The sequence below is a fragment of the Mixophyes fleayi genome, chromosome 4 (genome assembly GCF_038048845.1).
Source record: "Mixophyes fleayi isolate aMixFle1 chromosome 4, aMixFle1.hap1, whole genome shotgun sequence".
In the NCBI taxonomy this organism is placed as follows: domain Eukaryota; kingdom Metazoa; phylum Chordata; class Amphibia; order Anura; family Limnodynastidae; genus Mixophyes; species Mixophyes fleayi.
In genome coordinates this window covers 37,935,977-37,960,933 of record NC_134405.1, presented here as the reverse complement: position 1 = coordinate 37,960,933, position 24,957 = coordinate 37,935,977, and the positions used below count along the sequence as shown (strand labels likewise).

General features: G+C 41.5%; 1 protein-coding gene across 1 annotated transcript in view; it reads right to left on the bottom strand.

Moving 5' to 3' along the window:
* Window positions 1-24,957, bottom strand: part of LOC142150627 (uncharacterized) — a 209,826-nt gene that overhangs the window by 114,227 nt on the left and 70,642 nt on the right. The window contains 1 exon segment of the mRNA XM_075205823.1: window positions 9,272-9,901. Within this exon segment, the coding sequence (XP_075061924.1) occupies window positions 9,272-9,901 (630 nt within the window).

Below are 24,957 nucleotides of genomic sequence, written 5' to 3'. Positions count from 1 at the left end.
GATCAGGCAACGTGGTGTTGACCACAGGTGCTTAATATAGGGAGTGTTGCCTGATCTGCCAATTGAGTTAAAGGGGTATACACTGAAGTATAGAAAAGGGCTGCGCATGCGCAGACCCTCAGGATGGTGGACGGCCACGGTTCCTAAATGTCCGGGAAGAGGCACTCACGGTCCGGTGAGTGACAGTACCCCCCCTTTTAAAGGTGGGCACAGAACGCCTGGAACCGGGCTTGTCCGGATTTTTGGAGTAAAACTTCTTCAAAAGGGCAGGAGCATTAAGATCTTCAGCTTTGATCCAAGAGCGCTCCTCAGGACCAAAGCCCTTCCAATGAACGAGGAAACGGAGGACTCCTCGCGAAATTTTTGCATCCAATACCTCAGTAATCTCGAAATCCTCCTCCTGATGAACTTGAACTGGCTGCGGAGCTGATGGAGGAGTTGAGAAAGGGTTGATGATAAGAGGTTTGAGTAAAGACACATGAAAGGCATTGGAAATCCGAAGATTCTTAGGAAGAAGAAGTTTAACACATACTGGATTGATTATTTGAATGATCCTATATGGACCAATAAAACGAGGGGCGAATTTCATAGATGGAACCTTCAAACGAATATTTTTGGTAGATAACCAGACACGATCTCCAATTTTTAGTGGTGGAATAGCCCGCCTCTTCTTATCTGCGAAAGACTTATATTTGTTAGATGTCTTCTTTAAACAGGTTTTGACCTGAGACCAGATATTTTTGAAGGTCTGACAAGCAGTCTCCACAGCAGGAACTTGGGTGGGAGGGAGGGCAGGAAAATTCGGAAAAGACGGATGGTGACCGTGAACCACCAGCACTTGACTTTTTGAAGATGGCTCCTGAGATCCATCTTCAACGTCCGATGACGTCACGAACGCCCGATGAGAAGGAAGGCGTTCAGACTGAACCTTATCACACAGATCCGTAGATGAAGGATCCTGTGGAGGAGGACCTGGTGGAATAGACGAATGCTGTCTTTTGAATGAAACCATTTGAGAGAGACAACGATGATGACATTCAGCTCCCCAAGATGTAACTTGAGAAGTGCGCCAGTCAATCTGGGAGAATGACATTGAAGCCATGGAAGGCCTAAGACAATCGGACTTGTCGTAACAGGAAGAATTAAAAACGAAATCTCTTCATGGTGTAGAACACCAATCTGAAGAGTTACTGGAGACGTACTCTGGGTGATGAGACCGTTGATGAGACGTGATCCATCGATAGCCGTCACAGTAATGGGTGTTTTTAAAGTAATCACTGGTAGGGACCATTGATTCACTAGTGATTTAGAAATGAAATTTCCTGCTGCTCCGGAATCAATCAATGCCTGTGACTCAAAGGATTTGGTAGCAAAGGAAATCGTAACATCAAAAGCGCAGGCTTTAGATTTCCTAGACGATGGAGAGGACTCCAGGAACCCTAACCTTATCTCCCCAGTATTGGTTAGAGCCCGGCATTTCCTGGGACAAGAATTGAGCATATGCGTAGAATCGGCACAATAGATACAAAGTCTATTCTTTATTCTTCGGTCCCTCTCCTCTAAAGTTAATTTGGAGCGACCTATCTCCATGGGTATCACCGGAGATGAAGCTGGGTGAAATTGAGGATTTGAGAGAAGAGGTATTTTAACCGAAGTTGTTTTCTCAGGTTCTCTTTCACGAAACCTCAGGTATACCCGATGGCAAAGAGAGATCAAATCTTCTAAAGAGGAGGGTAGTTCTTGTGAAGTCAGTGCGTTTTTAATTTTATCGGAAAGCCCCTGCCAGAAGGCGGCAACTAGTGCTTCAGTGTTCCACTGAAGTTCAGAGGCTAAGATCCTAAATCGAATGACGTACTGAGCCACAGTGCGAGATCCTTGGCGAAGACGGAGAATGTTGGATGCAGCGGAAATGACACGACCTGGTTCATCGAATACACTTCGGAACGTGGAAATAAACTCGGCACTATCCTGTAACAATGGATCGTTTCTTTCCCACAGAGGGGAAGCCCATGCGAGAGCTTGTCCAGAAAACAATGAAATAAGATAGGCCACTCTGGAACGATGGGTAGAAAAATTTTGAGGTTGGAGCTCAAAATGAACTGAGCATTGAGTAAGAAAACCCCTACAAGTTTTGGGGTCTCCATCGTATTTTGACGGAGTAGGCAGGTGAAGCGTGGAAGCTGTAAACACCTGGGATGGCACTGGGGAAACGGAGGAAGGCACAGGAGCATCAACAGTAGTTGTGGCATCTTGTACAGACGGTCTTTGGGAGGCTAACGCCTGGTAACACCGCAGTAAATGCCGTTGGCGAACTTCCTGTTGCTCAATACGAGTAACCAGATGCCGCAGCATCTCTTTGGCGGTAGGTTCCGCATCTGGGTCTGTCATGGCCTGATCTTACTGTCACGGGCACTAGGAGTCTTTACCCAGGGATCACCAGATGGTAGGCTTACCAGAGCAATGTAGATGGTAATAGGGTACTCTGGTAGCTGGGTGATCACGGAACATGAAATGATGGCCGATGAGATGCTCAGGAAAGTCTATGACTAGCAACACTGGTAATAATGAGGTAATGATACACAAGGAACTGTATGGACAAGGACACGTGAAGGTAGTCAGTGGTCTGCGATAGCAAGTTGTACCACTGCTATAGTGAGGAGGAATGTCCAACAGAAACAAGGAGGTGATGAGAGTCAGCGGTCTGCGGGTAGCAAGTTGTACCGCTGTCTGAGTGAAGGAATGGAATCCAAGTGGAGGTATCCAGGTAGTCAGTGGTCTGCGGTAGCAAGTTGTACCACTGCTATGTGAGAGGATAATGGAACAGGTGATACCGGAAACAGGGATCAGTGGTCTGACATCAGCAAGTTGTACCACTGCATATATATGTGAGGAGGTGCACGGGGGAAGACTGCAACACAGGATATACACAGGCACCTTATACACAATCCACAGTAATATGCACAATATAGGTATATATATATGTAAATGACTGAGCAGGTCTGCAATCTAGAAAGTCTCTTGAAGTAGTCCAGCACAATTATAACACAGTCAATGATGGCAATAGACTCAGCGGATAGCAGACTCCAGAGAGAACCAAACACAGTCCAGCAAGATATGCAATACACAGCACAGTCAATGAGAAGTATGCATACCGTGGTTCAGCAGTAGCAGTCAGATGAGATAGCAGCGGTACCTGAGCGGCTAGAGGCCGACTGGATAGAAAGTCCCTGGACAGGTGAAGCAGAGGTCTAGCAGGTGCAGCGCACAGGTGAGTAGACCAACAGGGACACGAATCCACAGGAGTCAGCAACACGTGGAACTGGACTCATAGGAGACCCAGGAGAATGGAGATGATCCAGCAGAGGGTAGTAGATGAGATACAAATCCAATGCTGACAGGAGGGTAGAGACCAGTGGAACACGTGAAGGCGTGGAGAGTGGATCAGCAGGAGATGGACGATAGCGCTGACCACAGCAGCAGGGCTCAGCGGCACACGGAGGAAACCAGTAGCAACCACAGGAACCAACAGCGATGGGAAACAGGAGTGCAGCGCAGGGCAGGAGCTGTTGACCACGAAGTGTAGCAGATGGTCATGAAAGCGGCAGTCTCGAGGAAGCCACAGCAAAGATGAGATGAGACTGTAGTGCACGGAGGCAGCGGATAGTAATCAGCTGGCAGTCACGATGTTGAACACAGGCGAGTTGCAAGCAGGAGACTGTAGTGCACGGAGGCAGCGGATAGTAGCCAGCTGGCAGTCACGATGATGAACACAGGCGAGTTGCAAGCAGGAGACCGTAGTGCACAAAGGCAGCGGATAGTAGTCAGCTGGCAGTCACGATGATGCACACAGGCGAGTTGCAAGCAGGAGACTGTAGTGCACAGAGGCAGCGGATAGGAATCAGCAAACAGACTTGATGAGAAGCAGGTGAGTGAAGTAAAAGCTGGAGTGCACGGAGGCAGCGGATAGCAATGAGCAAACAGTCACATTGATATAAAATAACGTTGAAGTGGTTTAGAAGACTGTAGTGCACGGAGGCAGCGGATAGGAATCAGCAAACAGTCCTGATGATACAGTTGATGGTAGAAGTGGTTTAGAAGACTGTAGTGCACGGAGGCAGCGGATAGGAATCAGCAAACAGTCCTGATGATATAGTTGATGGTAGAAGTGGTATGGAAACCACAGGAATAGAAGTGGTTTGGAAACCACAGGAATCAGCAGCGCTGAATACACGAGGAATACAGGAACACCTTCAGAGACTCATGAGGAATGAGACTCCAAGATCAGGCAACGTGGTGTTGACCACAGGTGCTTAATATAGGGAGTGTTGCCTGATCTGCCAATTGAGTTAAAGGGGTATACACTGAAGTATAGAAAAGGGCTGCGCATGCGCAGACCCTCAGGATGGTGGACGGCCACGGTTCCTAAATGTCCGGGAAGAGGCACTCACGGTCCGGTGAGTGACAAATGGCATGAAGAAGAGCATCTATGACTCCCTCCCAAACTCTTCATTCTGCCAAAGACCGCTGCCCCTCCTCCTTACTTATTACATCCTCACACTCCTGCCTCCAAAATGTCTCATGTGTGTCTATCTCCTCTGGAACTCATTACCTCCTCAATCAGGCTCCTACCTCTCTCCAAGACTTCAAACAGGCTCTAAAAGCCAATTTCTTCATCAAAACGTATCAGCTCTCCTCCTTACTCACCCCTGCTCCCCTGTCTCATCTTCTCCATATCACCGCCATTTATTTGCCTCTCCCCTTTAGACTGTAATATCTCACAAGCCGCCCTCTTCCGTTCTGTTCTTTTTCCCCCAATAATTTTGCCACCAGCATGTCAATGCCTTCCCCTATATTCCTCAGTAAAGAAATCTGTTCCTGTTTGCTACAAACACTCTACTGGGTACAGGATCAGCTTGTGCTAATTGTATCCCTTCTATTTCCCCCTTTCCTCATGCCTCTTGTTTCAATGAGAGGTCATTCCCATCCTAGGTCCTTAGTGCTAGTTCTAATATTGGGAATTGGTGCTTTTCTGAAGGATAGGAGACAAGGGAAAACAGGAAGTAACAGAGAATACTATGTATCTTTCCATCTACTGACCACCCTCTATAATTTTATTGGTTGCCAGATTGGCAGCCCGGCATGACCACCTAAATATCACCCCTGGTTCCATCTTTCAAAAAGTAGATTAATGTACAATAATCATAAATGTTGAAAAAAGAAATTAGTTCTGCAATCAAAATCAGATTCTACACATTTATCCATATCAGTTTTTATTCAACATCAAGTGTTATGGAAACATCTGGAAAGTGAAGTGAATGGTAATTCCAGGTATTGTTTGAACATTCAGTCTATATACAGGACAGTCCTGTCTGATATGTCTCAGTATTATTATTATTTTATTATTAATTTTTATTTATAGGGCGCCACAAAATATCTGTAGCGCCATACAAGGACAAACAATGGCACAGTACAAGGTGAAACAGCACAGTGCAAGTAACAGTAAGCACTATAACTCTGGGAGCTCAAAGCACAGCTAGAAAGAGAGGGTGGGGGATAATCAGTACAGGCTGGTAACTTGAGCCCAAGAGGGTGGGCACGGATGACAGGTTAAGAGCCACTGAGGAGCAGAGAGAAGCGAGAGGAGTCGGAGGGCAGAAGGTCCGTGAGGAGGTGGGCTGAGTAGCTGGAGAGCGAAGTTAAAAGTGATGGAAACAGGAGGTAGGAGAGCCCTGCTGAAAGGAGCATACAATCAAAAGGGAGGGGAAGACAGACAGAGACACAAGGATGAGACGGAGAGATGGGTGAAACGGAGACGGAGTCGAGGAGGGGGCGAGATGGGAAGAAGGGATGAGACAGTGAGGTAGCCGACAGGTGGTAGGTTAGGCATGTGACTGGAAGGCTTTTAAGAAAAGGTGGGTTTTTAATGTTCGTTTGTAAGAGGACAGATTAGGAGAAGTTCTGATGGAGAAGGGGAGCTCGTTCCAATGGAGGGGAGCCGCACGGTAGAAGTCTTGGATACGTGCATGAGAAGAGATAATCAGAGGGGAAGAGAGGCGACGATCGTTGGACGATCGCAGTGGGCGGGATGGAGTGTGAATAGAGATAAGGTTGGAGATGTAAGGAGCAGTGGAGTTGGTGAGGGCCTTGTAAGTCAGAGTGAGGAGCTTGAAAAGAATTCTGTAAAGGAAGGAGAGCCAGTGAAGGGCTTGGTAGAGTGAGGAGACAGAAGTGGAATGCCAATACTTTATTTGCCCTTGCAGTTGCTGCTTGACATTGAGCACTACTGCTAAGTCTACTGTCTATGAGCACTCCCAAATCCTTTTCCATTATAGATTCCCCTAAATTAATCCCATTTAATGACCTTTTCAGGATCCATGTAGAGAAAATACATTTTGCTCTGATTTTATTACCTTACAAAGTTTAGTGTCATCTGCAAAAACGGAAACTTTACTCTCTAAACCATCACCCAGGTCATTAATAAATATATTAAAAAAGGAGTGGCCCCAGCACAGAACCTTGAGGTACTTCACTTGAAAGTTTTGACCAGTTAGAAAATGTTCCATTTATCACAAGTCTCTGTTCCCTATTCTCTAACCATTTTTTAACCCAAGTACAAATGTTGTTTCCAAGACCCAGTTCCCTTATTTTGTAAACTAACCTCTTGTGTGGCACTGTATTATTCCTACCATTTGTTCCTCTCAAGTAAATACTGAAGGAAAGAAAGTGTTTAATACCTCTGCTTCTTCCTTAATTTCATTCATCAGTTCACCCATCTCACTTCTTAGGGGTTCTATATTATCTTTTTTAATCCTTTTGCCATTTATATGCTTAAAAAACTTTTTGGGTTTGTCTTACTTTCTTTCGCAACTTGTTTTTCATTTTCTAATTCAGCCAATCTAATTTCCTTTTTGCATGTTTTATTACAGTCCTTGTACCTACAAAGGATTCCTCAGACCCTTCAGACTTAAACAATTTAAAAACACACTTCTTCCTTTGCATTTCTTTCCTTATCTTTTTATTTATCTACATTGGTTTAGACTTAGATCTTTTACATTTATTTCCCATAGGAATGAACTTGTACGTGTATGTGTCCAACAATTTAAGTCTATGCACTTTATAGACTACTTTAGCATATTAAAATTAACCTTTCTAAAGTTGATCCTTTATACCGTTGCTTCTGGAAACTAATTTCAAATGAGACCATATTATGATCATTGTTTCCCAAGTGATCCCTTACTTAGATATTTGATATTACGTCTACATTATTTGTTACGACTAGGTCCAGTATAGTCCGGTTTCTAGACGGTTCATCTACTAATTGGGACATGTACTGGTCATTTAGCGTGTTCAGAAACCTGTTGCATATAGCTGCACCGCAGGTCTCAGTACTCCGATCAATGTCTGGATAATAAAAACTTCCTATAATTAAAACTTGACCTAGCTGTGTAGCCTTTTCAATTTGCTGTAGAAGTTGAGCTTCCTCAGTCATACTAATAACTGGTGGCTTATAGCAAATCCCTATCAGCAACTTCTCTGAACTTTTCCTCCACTGGATATTTCCACCCACAATGCCTCTATATTATCACCAATATTCTCGTCAAAAACTTCCTGAATACTTTGTTTTATCTATGGCTTAATATAAAAACATACTTCTGATCCCCTTTTATTTACCATATCCCTCCTGAAGAGAGTATATCCTTCCAAGTTAACTGTCCAGTCATATGTATCATCCCACCAGGTCTTCGTAATACCTATAATATCATACTGCTCATTCATTGCTACTAGTTCTAATTCCACCATTTTACCTGTCAGGCTTCTTTCATTTACAAGCATACACTTAAGTCCATTGCCTCCCTTAGGTATTCCTTTTTGCTTTAACAAAGGCCTCTTCTTATCGGCTGTACTTTCATTTCCCCCCTCTCCACCCCCTTGACTCTTGTTAAATTCCTCCTTACTACTCTCAATGTCTATCCCATAAATTCTTGCTTGACCCTCTCTCCAGAAGCCTAGTTTAAAATCTCCAACCTTCTAACCATCCTCTCCCCTAGCACAGCAGCCCCCTCCTCATTCAGGTACAATCCATATCAACAATAAAGACGACAACTGACTGAGAAATCAGCCCAGTGCTCTAAGAATCCAAAACCCTCCTTCCTACACCAATCTTTTAGCCATGCATTAACCTCCCTAATCTCCCGCTGCCTCCCTGGACTAGCGCAAGGTACAGGTAGTAATTTAAAAAAAAACTATTTGTTATGTATATACATTTAATGAGCTGCTACTTAAAATAAAAAAAAAAAACAATAAAAAACAGAATTTACACATTTATCCAATTAAGATTTTATTGAACATTAAGTGTTATAGAAACATCTTCCAGTAACGTAAAGTGTAATTACTGAGAGTCTATATGCAGACAGTACTATCTGATTTGTATCACTATGCACTTTGTCACTGTTTGTTAGTTATCTGTATTCTTCTAATGTGCAATATAATCTATGAAGGATCTTTATTAGTAGCCTGGAAAACAATGTGAGCTCCTTGGGATTTATTTAATAACATGGTGAGAAGAACAAGAATGTGTTGTAGCCAATAGCAACCAGATATCAGCTATTAGCAGCCCGGTGTCATCAAACCAACTAATGGGATCATCTGATTGGCTGGTATGAAACACAGCAACCAGTGTTTTATTTGCATCGTGTTACTAAACAGTACAAAGTAGTCATGTCAGAGGGAGATAAGATAACAATAGAAAGGTATGAGGGAAAGAATAAGAAGGAATAACAGGGACCAATAGGAGCACTTCTAGTATGATACAGGGCAGTGTGCAGTGTCCCTGTAGAAATATTCAGTACTCATAGCTCTGTCTGTCATAGAAGGGATCCCAGTACTGAGAAGAGCTGCTGGAACTCTCTACTGGATAGAAAGATCTTTCTTCTCCTAGTCCCAGCACCTGGATGAACAGAACAGCAGTATATTACAGAGCTCGGGAAGGGATGCTCCATTATCATTGTTTGTATATATAGTTCTAGTTAAATGGAGACCATCCCGGGTGAAGATACCCACAACTCCCATTGCCAGATCTCTTCAGTCTTCTCTGACATTTAAGGCTTTAGACTTTGATTTTAGATAAAACATTTGTCACATTAAAATAATGAAAATGGCCTTTACCCTGTATAGAAATTATGATGATACAGCAAGTTAGCTTGGTTGTGAAACACATCTTACATTCAGTATCTCAGGGTGACTCTTGTGTGTGAATCTTCTGGTGAGTGACAAGTGTTTTCTTTTGAGTAAAACACTTGCTGCATTCAGAGCATTTAAATGGTTTTTCTCCTGTGTGAATTCTCTGATGTTCAGCAAGATGTGACTTCTGGCTAAAACACTTGCTGCATTCAGAGCATTTAAATGGTTTTTCTCCTGTGTGAATCCTCTGATGTTCTACAAGATATAACTTGTGGCTAAAACACTTGCTGCATTCAGAGCATTTAAATGGTTTTTCTCCTGTGTGAATTCTCTGATGTTCAGCAAGATGTGACTTCTGGCTAAAACACTTGCTGCATTCAGAGCATTTAAATGTTTTTTCTCCTGTGTGATTTCTCTAATGTTTAGCAAGATTTGAAGCATGGGTAAAGAACTTACTGCATTTAGAGCATTTAAATGGTTTCTCTCCTGTGTGAATCCTCTGATGTTCAGCAAGATATGACTTGTGGCTAAAACACTTGCTGCATTCAGAGCATTTAAATGGTTTCTCTCCTGTGTGAATCCTCTGATGTTTAACAAGACTTGGCTTCTGAGTAAAACACTTGCTGCATTCAGAGCATTTAAATGGTTTCTCTCCTGTGTGAATCCGTTCATGTTTTACAAGATTTGACTTCTGGGCAAAACACTTGCTACATTCAGAGCAGTTATATGGTCGTTCTCCTGATGTTTAACAAGTTGTGACTTTGTTTTAAAACATTTGTTACATTCAGAACATGGAAAAGACTTCTCTTCTTTGAGGCTCATCATGTGTTTGATTAGTAACAAGTTACGAGTAGAAGGATTCTCCTATTGAAATATAGAGAGAGCTTGTGTGAAAACCTTCTAGTTAAAGAATAATTAGCATCTGTGGCTGATATGATTTGATGGCTGTTTATACTCAGAGAACAATGTCCTTTTTCTGAGACGTCTTCTGTTCTCAGTGGGAATCCTGCTCATTAATTCACCTGTCAAAACAGGATGAGTTTATTATTTATATTATTATTTAATAATTCCCTGGGTGAATCTACATTAACAGTTGTAGTGTTATATTGTATAAGGAACATGAACTATATTTATATACACTAACAAATAGGTCTCAGTAATTGACCATTGCTTTCATCTTTGTGCACATTGTCACTTTATTAGGACCTCATTACCAGTTAATTGTGCAGATAAGAGAACTCTATCCTCCCACCGCAGATACCAATACTTATTAAGATAATACACATAGTCTGTTAAGAGATTATAAAAATTGCTAAAAAGTTTTCACAATGCTTGTGAAAATATCCTGTATAATCCCACAGTACATAGATATTACACACATGATACCATAGTACTGATGGAGAATATATAAATATTTATTACAAACATGATCCCACAGTACTTATAGAAATGTATAGATGTATATTACACACATGATACCACAGTACTTATAGAAATGTATAGATGTATATTACACACATGATACCACAGTACTTATAGAAATGTATAGATGTACATTACAAACATGATACCACAGTACTGCTACAGTACTCGGAGAGATTTCCTTTATAACCTTCATACATTTATTATCACACGTTAAGGGATGGTTCATGAAACTACTTGAGCTTAAAGTGTAGTTATTCTTCAACAACAGTTGATTCATGGGGCAAGTATATTATTCCTGTACATACTGTGTGTATTTATACTTTTGAACATATAACTCACTGCCAAATATAGGATTAATTGGATACATAGGGCCTGAGCCATTAAGGCAAAAAAGGAGTAAATGTTCTCTGGGACAAACCATGTTACAATACAAGGGGTGCAAATTAGTTTTTTATTTTGCACATAAGTTAAATACTGGCTGTTTTTTTTATCTAGCACACAAAAACTTGCTAGCTTGTTATAACACCGAAATTTAAAGCTGATCCAGGACATGTCCTACCCCAACTATAAATCTGTCCCCACATTTTAAATTTACCTCCCCCTCCAATGCAACATGGTTTTGCCCAGGTGCAAATGTTACTCCTTTTTTATGCTTTGCTCTCCTTGATGACTCAGGCCCATAGTATATAAAGTGTATTATCTGGGTATTTAAAGCACATATCATGTAAACCCAGATTTATTTTGCAGCACAATATTTACTAATAGATAATACAACAAACAGAATATATAATTTATAGTAGTGTACTCTCATTATTACAACACTGTTAGATTGCAAAACTAACTATATAAAGAATATTAAGGCAAGAACACATTAAAGATTGTTTAAAAGACAATATCTGCAACATAATATATGCAATAATTTGTGCATCAATCAATATATTATTGTGCATAATATAATTACCTTATTATGTAGTCTTCTACTTCTCTCTCTCAATGCTCATTATTACTGTTCCATCCTTCCAGCTCTCCAACCACCAACTAACTAACACCAGCCTGATACAGCCTATTTATAGTCATTACTCCCCATCTCTATTCAATAGTTTCTGGGATGACCAAAAAGTATTCTCAGACTGTTTGTCACCTAAGGTCACATAGCACAAAGGAAATTATAATTAGACCTTGGAAGGTGGTAATTTATTTTATTCTAATTAGAGCATAGCAGTCTCCAGCATCCTGTTATGTCAACAAATGGACCTTTTGTTTAGGACTCACCTATTGTCTAGGCAGACAGTGTGACCTGTTAGGGTCTCAGAAAATGTTTAAATTTTCTTTAATCAGAACAGCTTCTCATGTAAACCTAAATGAGATATAAACATTCCTAAGGTCACTTACTACAAAAAATTCTAATCAGGTAGTTGGTAATTTCTTTCATTCTAATTAGATCATAGTAGTCTCTGATACCCTGTTATATCAACAAATGGACTTTTCGTTTAGAATTTACCTAGCAGACAGAGTGAGCAGAAATACCTGTATTATATATCAGCTGTAACTCTGATTCCAAATGATTCACTTTTAAAAATAAGCCATATAACACACACACCTTGTAATAAAAACAAATAAGCCATATAACATACACAACCTATAATAAATACAAATAAGGCAAATAACATATACACCTTGTAATAAATATAAATAAGCCATGTAACATACACACCTTGTAATGTATATATATATATATATATATATATATATATATATATATATATATATATATATAAATAAGACATATAACACACATACCTTATAATAAATACAAATAAGCCCTATAACACACATCTTGTAATAAATATAAATAAGTCATATAACACAGACTTCATAATATATATAAATAAATCATATAACACACACCTTATAATAAATACAAATAAGTCATATAAACACACAAACACCTTGTAATAAATATAAAAAAGCAGTATAACACACACACACCTTGAAATAAATACAAATAAGCCATATAACACACACACCTTGTAATATATGTAAATAAGCCACATAACACACACACACACACACACACACACACACACACACACACACACACACACACACACACACACACACACACACCTGTAACAAATGCAAATAATCCATATATCACATACATTGAAATAAATATAAATAAGTCATAAAACAAACACACTGTAAAAAATACAAATAAGCCATATAACACACACCTTGAAATAAGCACACACAAGCCATATTACACACACACCTAGTAAGATATACAAATGAGCCAAATAACACACACACCTTGAATTAAATACAAATACGACATATAACACACACACCTAGTAAGAAATGCAAATAAGCCATATACCACATACCTCGAAATAAATAGAAATAAGCCTCATAACACTCACATCTTGTACTTGCAATATCTGCAACATAATATATGCAATAATTTGTGCATCTATCAATATATTATTGTGCATAATATAATTACCTTATTCTGTAGGCTTCTACTTCCTCTCCATGCTCATTCTTACTGTTCCATCCTTCCAGCTCTCCAACCTCCAACTAACTAACACCAGCCTGAAACAGCCTATTTATAGTCATTACTCCCCATCTCTCTTCAATAGGTTCTGGGAGGACCAAAAAGTATTCTCAGACTGTTTGTCACCTAAGGTCACATAGTACAAAGGAAAATTCTAATTAGACCTTGTCAGGTGGTAACATCTTGCAGCTTAGTTAGATCACAGCAGTCTCCAACATCCTGTTATGTCAACAAATGGACCTTTTGTTTAGGATCCACCTATTTTTTGATTGAAAAAGTAGCTTTATTTTGTATAAAGTACAAAAAACACAGTTCATACGTTTCATTCAAGTGTACACAGTACACCGTAAGACATGATCATGCATATGTAATAAATATAAAAAAGCAGTATAACACTCACACACCTTGAAATAAATACAAATAAGCCATATAACACACGCACCTTGTAATATATGTAAATAAGCCACATAACACACACACACACACACACACACACACACACACTGTAATAAATGCAAATAATCCATATATCACATACATTGAAATAAATATAAATAAGTCATAAAACAAACACACTGTCAAAAATACAAATAAGCCATATAACACACACCTTGAAATAAGCACACACAAGCCATATTACACACACACCTAGTAAGATATACAAATGAGCCAAATAACACACACACCTTGAATTAAATACAAATACGACATTTAACACACACACCTAGTAAGAAATGCAAATAAGCCATATACCACATACCTCGAAATAAATACAAATAAGCCTCATAACACACACATCTTGTACTTGCAATATCTGCAACATAATATATGCAATAATTTGTGCATCTATCAATATATTATTGTGCATAATATAATTACCTTATTCTGTAGGCTTCTACTTCCTCTCCATGCTCATTCTTACTGTTCCATCCTTCCAGCTCTCCAACCTCCAACTAACTAACACCAGCCTGAAACAGCCTATTTATAGTCATTACTCCCCATCTCTCTTCAATAGGTTCTGGGATGACCAAAAAGTATTCTCAGACTGTTTGTCACCTAAGGTCACATAGTACAAAGGAAAATTCTAATTAGACCTTGACAGGTGGTAACATCTTGCATCTTAGTTACATCACAGCAGTCTCCAACATCTTGTTATGTCAACAAATGGACCTTTTGTTTAGGATCCACCTATTTTTTGATTGAAAAAGTAGCTTTATTTTGTATAAAGTACAAAAAACACAGTTCATACGTTTCATTCAAGTGTACACAGTACACCGTAAGACATGATCATGCATATGTAATAAATATAAAAAAGCAGTATAACACTCACACACCTTGAAATAAATACAAATAAGCCATATAACACACGCACCTTGTAATATATGTAAATAAGCCACATAACACACACACACACACACACACACACACACACACACACACTGTAATAAATGCAAATAATCCATATATCACATACATTGAAATAAATATAAATAAGTCATAAAACAAACACACTGTAAAAAATACAAATAAGCCATATAACACACACCTTGAAATAAGCACACACAAGCCATATTACACACACACCTAGTAAGATATACAAATGAGCCAAATAACACACACACCTTGAATTAAATACAAATACGACATTTAACACACACACCTAGTAAGAAATGCAAATAAGCCATATACCACATACCTCGAAATAAATACAAATAAGCCTCATAACACACACATCTTGTACTTGCAATATCTGCAACATAATATATGCAATAATTTGTGCATCTATCAATATATTATTGTGCATAATATAATTACCTTATTCTGTAGGCTTCTACTTCCTCTCCATGCTTATTCTTACTGTTCCATCCTTCCAGCTCTCCAACCTCCAACTAACTAACACCAGCCTGAAACAGCCTATTTATAGTCATTACTCCCCATCTCTCTTCAATAGGTTCTGGGATGACCAAAAAGTATTCTCAGACTGTTTGTCACCTAAGGTCACATAGTACAAAGGAAAATTCTAATTAGACCTTGACAGGTGGTAACATCTTGCATCTTAGTTACATCACAGCAGTCTCCAACATCTTGTTATGTCAACAAATGGACCTTTTGTTTAGGATCCACCTATTTTTTGATTGAAAAAGTAGCTTTATTTTGTATAAAGTACAAAAAAACACAGTTCATACGTTTCATTCAAGTGTACACAGTACACCGTAAGACATGATCATGCATATGTTTTAGTACAAAACAGGGCATAAAGTACAAGACATAACATCCTACACTATTGTCACGGGCACTAGGAGTCTTTACCCAGTATCACCCGCTGATGGTCTTATCAGAGCAGTAGAATTGGTATATGATACTCTGGTGGCAGGGTGATAATGGAACTGGAAACAGCAGATGGTTAGAGAATGCTCAGAAAGTCTATGACTAGCAGCACTGGTAAACAATAGGTAACTGAACACGAGGATCTGGATGGACAAGGACACGTGATTGTAGTCAGTGGTCTGCGTACGGCAAGTTGTACCACTGCTATAGTGAGAAGAATGTCCAGGAGTAATAAGGAGGTGGAAGTCAGCGGTCTGCGTATAGCAAGTTGTACCGCTGTCTGTAGTGAAGGAATGGAATCCAGGTGAAGGTAACGGGGAAGTCAGTGGTCTGCGTTTAGCAAGTTGTACCACTGCTTATGTGAGAGTATATATGCAACTGGTGACACAGGGAAACAGGAATCAGTGGTCTGCCTCTAGCAAGTTGTACCACTGAATATATATGTGAGGAAGGACACGAGGAGATAAATGCTATGCAGAGTCTACACGGGTACACTGAACTTGATCCCACGTTGAACTGCACACAATAATAATAATGAATGAACAGCACAGCACAGATAAACAAAGTCACTAGAATAGTCCAGCAAAAGGAAACACAGTCAATAATAGCAATAGTCTCAGAGGATGGAAACTCCGGAGGAGAACAACTCAGTCCAGATGGATATGCAATACACCAGCACAGTCAATGAGAAGTATGCATACTGTGGTTCAGATGAGCAGGCTGTTAGAGATAGCTGCAGGGATACCTGAGCGGCAGGGAACTGACGAGATGAGAAGTCCTTGCAGAATGGAAGCGGCAGGTAGGTGCAGCGCACTGTAGGTAGGCCAGCAAGGACGACAAATACTCAGGACGCAGTAATATATCGAATTGAACAGCAGGAGACCACGGGAGAGCTGAAGCGATGTAGCAGAGCTGGAAGCCGAGGGGCGTAGACTTGATGCTAACAGGCAAGTTGACACAAATGGACACACTGTAGAAGCAGTAGGCAGCGGGTCAGCTGACGGCAGGTAGAATGCAGACTGGAGCGCTGAGACGAGCAGGACTCTGTAGACACGCTGAAGTAGCTAACAGGAATCAGCTGGAACAGTAGCGATGTAACACAGGAGAGTTGGAGAGATCTGTAACTTGTTAGACACACGGAGGCAGTGGATAGGAATCAGCTGCTGGAGTCACAATGAAACACAGGAGAGTTTGCAGTAATCTGTAACTGTAGATATACGGAGACAGCGGATAGGAATCAGCTGCTGAAGTCACTAGGAAACACAGGAGAGTTTGCAGTAATCTGTAACTGTAGATACACGGAGGCAGCGGATAGGAATCAGCTGCTGAAGTCACTAGGAACACGAGGAATAGAAGTGGTCTGGAAACCACAAACGGCAAACAGGAATCAGCATCAGCTGAACACACGAGCAGGCACTGGAACACCTTCAGAGACTCATGAGGAATGAGACTCTAAGATCAGGCAATGTGGTATTGACCACAGGTGCTTAATATAGGGAGTGTTGCCTGATCAGCCAATTAAGTTAAAGGAACAGAACTGAAGGTTAAAAGGGACTGCACATGCGCAGTAACCATTATAATTGACGGACACGGTTCCTAGCTACCTTAGAAGTAGCACTCACAGTCCGGTGAGTGACAGTACCCTCCCTTTTAAAGGTGGGCACAGAACACCTGGAACCGGGTTTGTCCGGAAATTTGGTATAGAACTTTTTCAAGAGGGCTGGAGCGTTGAGATCTTCAGCTTTGATCCATGAACGCTCCTCAGGACCAAAACCTTTCCAATGCACGAGGAAACGAAGAACTCCTCGCGAAATTTTAGCATCCAAAACCTGAGTAATCTCAAAGTCTTCCTCCTGATGAACTTGAAGTGGCCGAGGTGCTGAAGGAGGGACCGAGAAACGGTTGATGATGAGAGGTTTGAGCAAGGAAACATGGAAGGCGTTGGAAATACGAAGACTCTTGGGAAGTAAAAGTTTGAAGCAAACTGGATTTATAACTTGAATGATCCTATATGGACCAATAAAACGGGGAGCAAATTTCATGGATGGAACCTTCAAACGAATATTCTTAGTAGATAGCCCCACCCGGTCTTCGACTTTCAATGGTGGAATAGCCCGTCTCTTTTTGTCTGCAAAAGACTTATATCTGGCAGATGTCTTCTTTAAACAGGTTTTTACCTGGGCCCAAATATTTCTGAAGGTTTGACACAAAGTCTCAACAGCAGGAACTTGGGTGGGCGGGAGGGCAGGAAATTCCGGGAAAGACGGATGGTGACCGTAAACCACAAAGAATGGAATTTTAGATGATGACTCATGGTACATGTTGTTATGAGCGAATTCAGCCCAAGGAAGTAATTCTACCCAGTTGTCTTGATTGGCTGACGAGAACATCCTTAAGAAAGTCTCAAGATCTTGGTTGACTCTTTCAGTTTGTCCGTCAATTGAGGATGGTAGGAAGATGAGAGTGCTAATCGTATGCCCAAGGTCTTGCAAAGGGCCCGCCAGAATCTGGAAACGAATTGTACTCCTCTATCTGACACGATCTCGGACGGACATCCATGGATACGGAAAATTTCTCTAATGAAATGTTCAGCCAGGGTAGAAGAAGAAGGTAAACCAGACAAGGGAACGAAATGCGCCATCTTCGAAAATCTATCCACCACTACCCAATTGCAATTCTTACTAGGAGGAAGCTCAGTAACAAAGTCCATACTAATATGGGTCCAAGGCTTAGATGGAATGGGTAGTGGCTGAAGCAACCCCGCTGGAGTTCTGCGGGGGGTCTTGAACTGGGAGCATAAATCGCATGCCGCGATAAATTCTTTGACATTTCTCCTCATAGAAGGCCACCAATAACTTCAAGAGAGGATTTCAAAGGTCTTGCGTTCACCAGCGTGTCCAGAGAAACGAGAAGAGTGAAACCATGAAAGGATTTTTTTCCTAAGAGCAGGAGGCACGAGGGTCTTCCCAAATGGTAGCACTTTAGTGGAAGAAGCAGCCAGAGAAACACATTTGGGGTCTAATATAAAGTGGTTAGGACTCTCTTCAACGTCTGAGGACGTCACAAAGGCTCGAGATAGAGCGTCTGCTTTTTTATTCTTTGCAGCTGGTTTGAAGGTTATGATTAGATCAAAACGGGAAAAGAAAAGAGACCATCTTGCCTGACGAGGATTTAAACATTGAGCAGACTGTAGGTATGACAAATTTTTATGATCCGTAAAAATTGTCACCGGATGACGAGCTCCCTCTAACAAATATCTCCACTCCTCCAATGCTACTTTAATAGCCAGCAACTCCTTGTCCCCGATGGTGTAATTCTTTTCCGCAGGCAGAAGACCCCGAGAGTAAAAGGCACAAGGATGGAATTTTTGTTGCTCCGATTTCTGGGAGAGAATGGCTCCTAAACCAACATTAGAGGCGTCTACTTCTAGGAAGAAGGGAAGCGTCATATCAGGCTGTCGAAGGATGGGAGAAGAGGAGAAGGACTCTTTAAGAAATTGAAAGGCTTGGAGAGCCTCAGATGACCATTGCTTAGTATTGGCCCCTTTGCGAGTTAGAGCCACAATGGGAGATGCAATTGAAGAGAAGTCTTGAATGAAGCGTCTATAGTAGTTGGCAAAGCCTAAAAAACACTGAATGGCACGAAGAGTAGTTGGCTGAGGCCAAAGTAACACAGCATTCACCTTTTCTGGATCCATTTGTAGACCAACTCCGGAAACAATATAACCCAAAAATGGAATCTGGGGCAACGCAAATGAACATTTTTCTAATTTACAGAATAATGAATTTTTCCGGAGTCTGGAAAGAACTTCGGCCACTTGTTGGTGATGTGAAGGCAGGTCTTGGGAAAAGATGAGTATGTCGTCCAGATATACTACGACACATACATATAACAAGTCCCGAAAGATCTCGTTAATGAAGCCCTGGAAAACAGCAGGGGCATTACATAACCCGAAGGGCATTACTAAGTATTCATAATGCCCATCTCTGGTGTTAAAAGCTGTTTTCCATTCGTCACCGGACCTGATTCTAATCAAGTTGTAGGCACCACGAAGATCCAACTTAGTAAAAATCCGGGCTCCCTTGATCCGATCAAACAACTCAGTAATCAGAGGAATGGGATACCGATTTTTGATAGTGATAGCATTAAGTCCACGAAAATCTATGCAAGGGCGTAATGATCCATCTTTCTTCTTCACAAAGAAGAACCCAGCTCCAGCGGGAGAAGTAGAAGGTCGAATAAATCCTCGCTGGAGATTCTCTTGGATGTATTCAGCAGTAGCCTGAGTCTCAGGTAATGAAAGTGGATACACACGACCCCTAGGTAGAGTCTTGCCAGGTAACAGGTCAATTGGACAATCCCATGAACGATGAGGGGGAAGATGTTCAGACTGAGCTTTATCAAACACGTCGGCAAATGAAGCATACTGAGGAGGAAGTCCCGGTGAGGAAGGTGAAATGGAGGTTTGCTGTATTTTACGAGGAACAACACGAGAAAGACAATGTTGGTGACATTCAGGTCCCCAAGACGTAACTTGAGGAGTGCGCCAGTCAATCTGGGGAGAATGACATTGAAGCCATGGAAGGCCTAAAACAATCGGACTTGTAGTAACAGGAAGGATTAAAAACGAAATTTCTTCTCGGTGTAGAACACCAATCTGAAGGGTCACTGAAGACGTACTTTGGGTGATGAGACCGTTGATAATACGTGATCCATCGATAGCAGTCACCGTAACAGGAGTCTTCAGGGTAATCACTGGTAGGGACCATTGATTTACAAGGGATTCAGAAATGAAATTTCCCGCAGCTCCTGAATCAATCAGAGCTTGGGACTCAAAAGACTTAGTAGCAAATGAAATGGTAACGTCAAATGCACAGATTTTTGATTTCGTAGAAGATGGAGAGGACTCCAGGGACCCTAACTTCACCTCTCCAGAACTAGTTAGGGCCTGGCATTTCCTGATTTTTTGGGGGTATGACTGGAGCATATGTGTGGCATCAGCACAATAGATACAAAGTCTATTCTTAGTTCTTCGATTCCTCTCTGCAGAGGTTAGTTTGGAACGTCCAATCTCCATTGGTATTACCGGAGGTGAAGCAGGACGAATTTGAGAAGTGGAACGAAGAGATGTTTTAGCTGAAGTAGTTCTCTCAGAGTCCCTCTCACGAAATCTGAGATCCACACGATGACAAAGAGAAATCAAATCTTCTAAAGACGTAGGGAGTTCTTGAGTAGTCAGTGCATCTTTAATTTTATCCGAGAGCCCCTGCCAGAAGGCGGCAATTAACGCTTCAGTGTTCCACTGAAGCTCAGAGGCTAAGATCCTAAATTGAATGACGTACTGTCCTACTGTACGAGAACCCTGTCGTAAACGAAGAATGCTGGAGGCAGCGGAAATAACACGACCTGGTTCATCGAATACATTACGAAACATGGAAATAAATTTGGCACTATCCTGTAACAACGGATCATTTCTTTCCCACAGAGGGGAAGCCCATGCGAGAGCTTGTCCGGAGAATAATGAGATGAGATAGGCCACTCTGGAACGATGAGTAGAAAAGTTTTGAGGTTGGAGCTCAAAATGTACTGAGCATTGGTTGAGGAAACCTCTACATGTTTTGGGATCTCCATCATACTTTGACGGAGTTGGCAGGTGAAGCGTGGAAGCCGTAGACACCTGGGATGGCACTGGGGAAACGGAGGAAAGCACAGGAGCATCAATAGAAGCTGTAATATTCTGCCCAGACGTTCTTTGGGAGACTAACGTCTGGTAACATTGTAGTAATAGTTGTTGACGAACATCCTGTTGTTCCACACGGGTGACCAGATGCTGCAGCATCTCTTTAGCTGTGGGTTCCGAATCTGGGTCTGTCATGGCCTGATCTTACTGTCACGGGCACTAGGAGTCTTTACCCAGTATCACCCGCTGATGGTCTTATCAGAGCAGTAGAGTTGGTATATGATACTCTGGTGGCAGGGTGATAATGGAACTGGAAACAGCAGATGGTTAGAGAATGCTCAGAAAGTCTATGACTAGCAGCACTGGTAAACATTAGGTAACTGAACACGAGGATCTGGATGGACAAGGACACGTGAGGGTAGTCAGTGGTCTGCGCACGGCAAGTTGTACCACTGCTATAGTGAGAAGAATGTCCAGGAGTAATAAGGAGGTGGAAGTCAGCGGTCTGCGTATAGCAAGTTGTACCGCTGTCTGTAGTGAAGGAATGGAATCCAGGTGAAGGTAACGGGGAAGTCAGTGGTCTGCGTGTAGCAAGTTGTACCACTGCTTATGTGAGAGGATATATGCAACTGGTGACACAGGGAAACAGGAATCAGTGGTCTGCCTCTAGCAAGTTGTACCACTGAATATATATGTGAGGAAGGACACGAGGAGATAAATGCTATGCAGAGTCTACACGGGTACACTGAACTTGATCCCACGTTGAACTGCACACAATAATAATAATGAATGAACAGCACTGCACAGATAAACAAAGTCACTAGAATAGTCCAGCAAAAGGAAACACAGTCAATAATAGCAATAGTCTCAGAGGATGGAAACTCCGGAGGAGAACAACTCAGTCCAGATGGATATGCAATACACCAGCACAGTCAATGAGAAGTATGCATACCGTGGTTCAGATGAGCAGGCTGTTAGAGATAGCTGCAGGGATACCTGAGCGGCAGGGAACTGACGAGATGAGAAGTCCTTGCAGAATGGAAGCGGCAGGTAGGTGCAGCGCACTGTAGGTAGGCCAGCAAGGACGACAAATACTCAGGAAGCAGAAGTATATGGAATTGAACAGCAGGAGACCACGGGAGAGCTGAAGCGATGTAGCAGAGCTGGAAGCCGAGGAGCGTAGACTCGATGCTAACAGGCAAGTTGACACAAATGGACACACTGTAGAAGCAGTAGGCAGCGGTCAGCTGATGGCAGGTGGAATGCAGACTGGAGCGCTGAGACGAGCAGGACTCTGTAGACACGCTGAAGTAGCTAACAGGAATCAGCTGGAACAGTAGCGATGTAACACAGGAGAGTTGGAGAGATCTGTAACTTGTTAGACACACGGAGGCAGTGGATAGGAATCAGCTGCTGGAGTCACGATGAAACACAGGAGAGTTTGCAGTAATCTGTAACTGTAGATATACGGAGACAGCGGATAGGAATCAGCTGCTGGAGTCACGATGAAACACAGGAGAGTTTGCAGTAATCTGTAACTGTAGATATACGGAGACAGCGGATAGGAATCAGCTGCTGGAGTCACGATGAAACACAGGAGAGTTTGCAGTAATCTGTAACTGTAGATATACGGAGACAGCGGATAGGAATCGGCTGCTGAAGTCACTAGGAACACGAGGAGTAGAAGTGGTCTGGAAACCACAAACGGCAAACAGGAATCAGCATAAGCTGAACACACAAGGAGGCACTGGAACACCTTCAGAGACTCATGAGGAATGAGACTCCAAGATCAGGCCACGTGGTATTGACCACAGGTGCTTAATATAGGGAGTGTTGCCTGATCAGCCAATTAAGTTAAAGGAACAGAACTGAAGGTTAAAAGGGACTGCACATGCGCAGTTACCATTATAATGGACGGACACGGTTCCTAGCTACCTTAGAAGTAGCACTCACAGTCCGGTGAGTGAAAACTATATACATCAAGTACTGCACTAACCATTCAAACTTTAAGCCGTATCACAGTGCAATAAAATAAGGTATATGAGGTATTAACATTCACTTACTTGCAAGGAATATTCTAATTCGACCTTGTCAGGTGGTAACATCTTGCATTATAATTATATCACAGCGTTGTCCACCATCCTGTTATATCAAAAAATGGATCTTTTGTTTAGGATCCACCTATTGTCTAGGCAGACAGTGTGACCTGTTAGGGTCTCGGAAAAAATGTAAATTTTCATTCATCAGAGCAGCTTCTCATGTACACATCCTTCACATGTAAATGAGATATAAACATTCATAAAGTCACTCACTATAAAGGAAAATTCTAATCAGGTAGTTGGTAAATTTGTTCATTCTAATTAGATCACAGCAGTCTCGGATACCTTCTTATATCAACAAATGGACTGTTTATTTAGAATTTACCTAGTAGACAGTGGGAGCAGAAATACCTGTATTATATATCAGCTGTAACTCTGTTTCCAAAATAATTCACTGTTAAAAATAAGCCATATGATTCCAGATCTGCGCCTTGGCTTTTGGGACAGGCAGGGGGCTAACCGGGTGCGGGACCTTATGGAGGGAGGTTCACTTCTCTCTTTTTCCAAATTCAAGAGAGATATGATGTCCCAGTCCGTGACTTTTACAAGTACCTCCAAATTAGACATTAGGTGCATTCTCATCCCTCATTCCCACCAGCCTTGAAACCGGCTCCCCCTGGTATTATGTCGTCTCTCTCTCCCACTTCTCACGCGGGAGGCATCTCGGTTTGGTACTGACTCTTGATGGTTCCTGTGGACAGCAGAGATCTCTCGGTGCAGGGGATTTGGGAGAAAGAACTAAATTTAGATATTTCACCAGAGGTCTGGTCGAAAATCAATCAGAATATATACAAAATGTCAAAGTGTATTAACCATTCAGAAATGCTTATTAAAATGATTCACAGGGTGTTTCTCACGCCAGACAAACTGCATAAAATCTGGCCGTCAGAAACTAAGTACTGTTGGAGAAACTGTGGGGAAGTTGCTACGCTTATACACGTTTTTTGGAACTGCCCTAAGCTACAACCTCTTTGGGTTGAAATTTTCCAGCTAATCACCCAGGTCACTAAGGATGATTTATCCCCATGTCCGGCTATGGCACTTTTATACCTATATCCCCCTCATCTTCAGCGTTATAATCACTAAGCAGGCTCTACATATGGACACAATTGATATTCAGTGCACATGCGCTGTAGTGAAACGCGTTTTTTCTGCCATGAAACGCACTCTGCGTCCAACTGTACATTAATCCTTCAGTGTCTAATTCTAGACGTCCATTCTTTATCTGTATGTACATGCATTTTGCCATATTTGAGTGTAATTGTCTTAATCTGCATATTTAGATACCTACACAATGTTACTTCTTTTGTTCTGCCTCAGTTCTCAGTATGTTTTTATTTTATTTAATCTAAAATGTGCTTAAGTGTAATTTTTAAGATACAATTGCTCTGAGAATCCTCATGTATAATGTACAGAAATTACATTTTAAAAAAATTAAAAAACAACACATACAGCAGGGGAATGAGCTATTGTCCACGTGTCCTGCAATGAGACACATGTCATGGAGGTGACTGTGAGAGAATAATACAGACATAATTTTCTTGCAGTTATCTCTGTGTCATGTATATCACTGCTGTCCATGTGGCCTGGGAACCTTAGACTGTCATTATTGGGGGTATCCAAATTATGCTCAGATACAGGGCTGTCAGTGTAATTGTCTGTTCTCTTTGGAGAACTTTGATTCTCAGCTA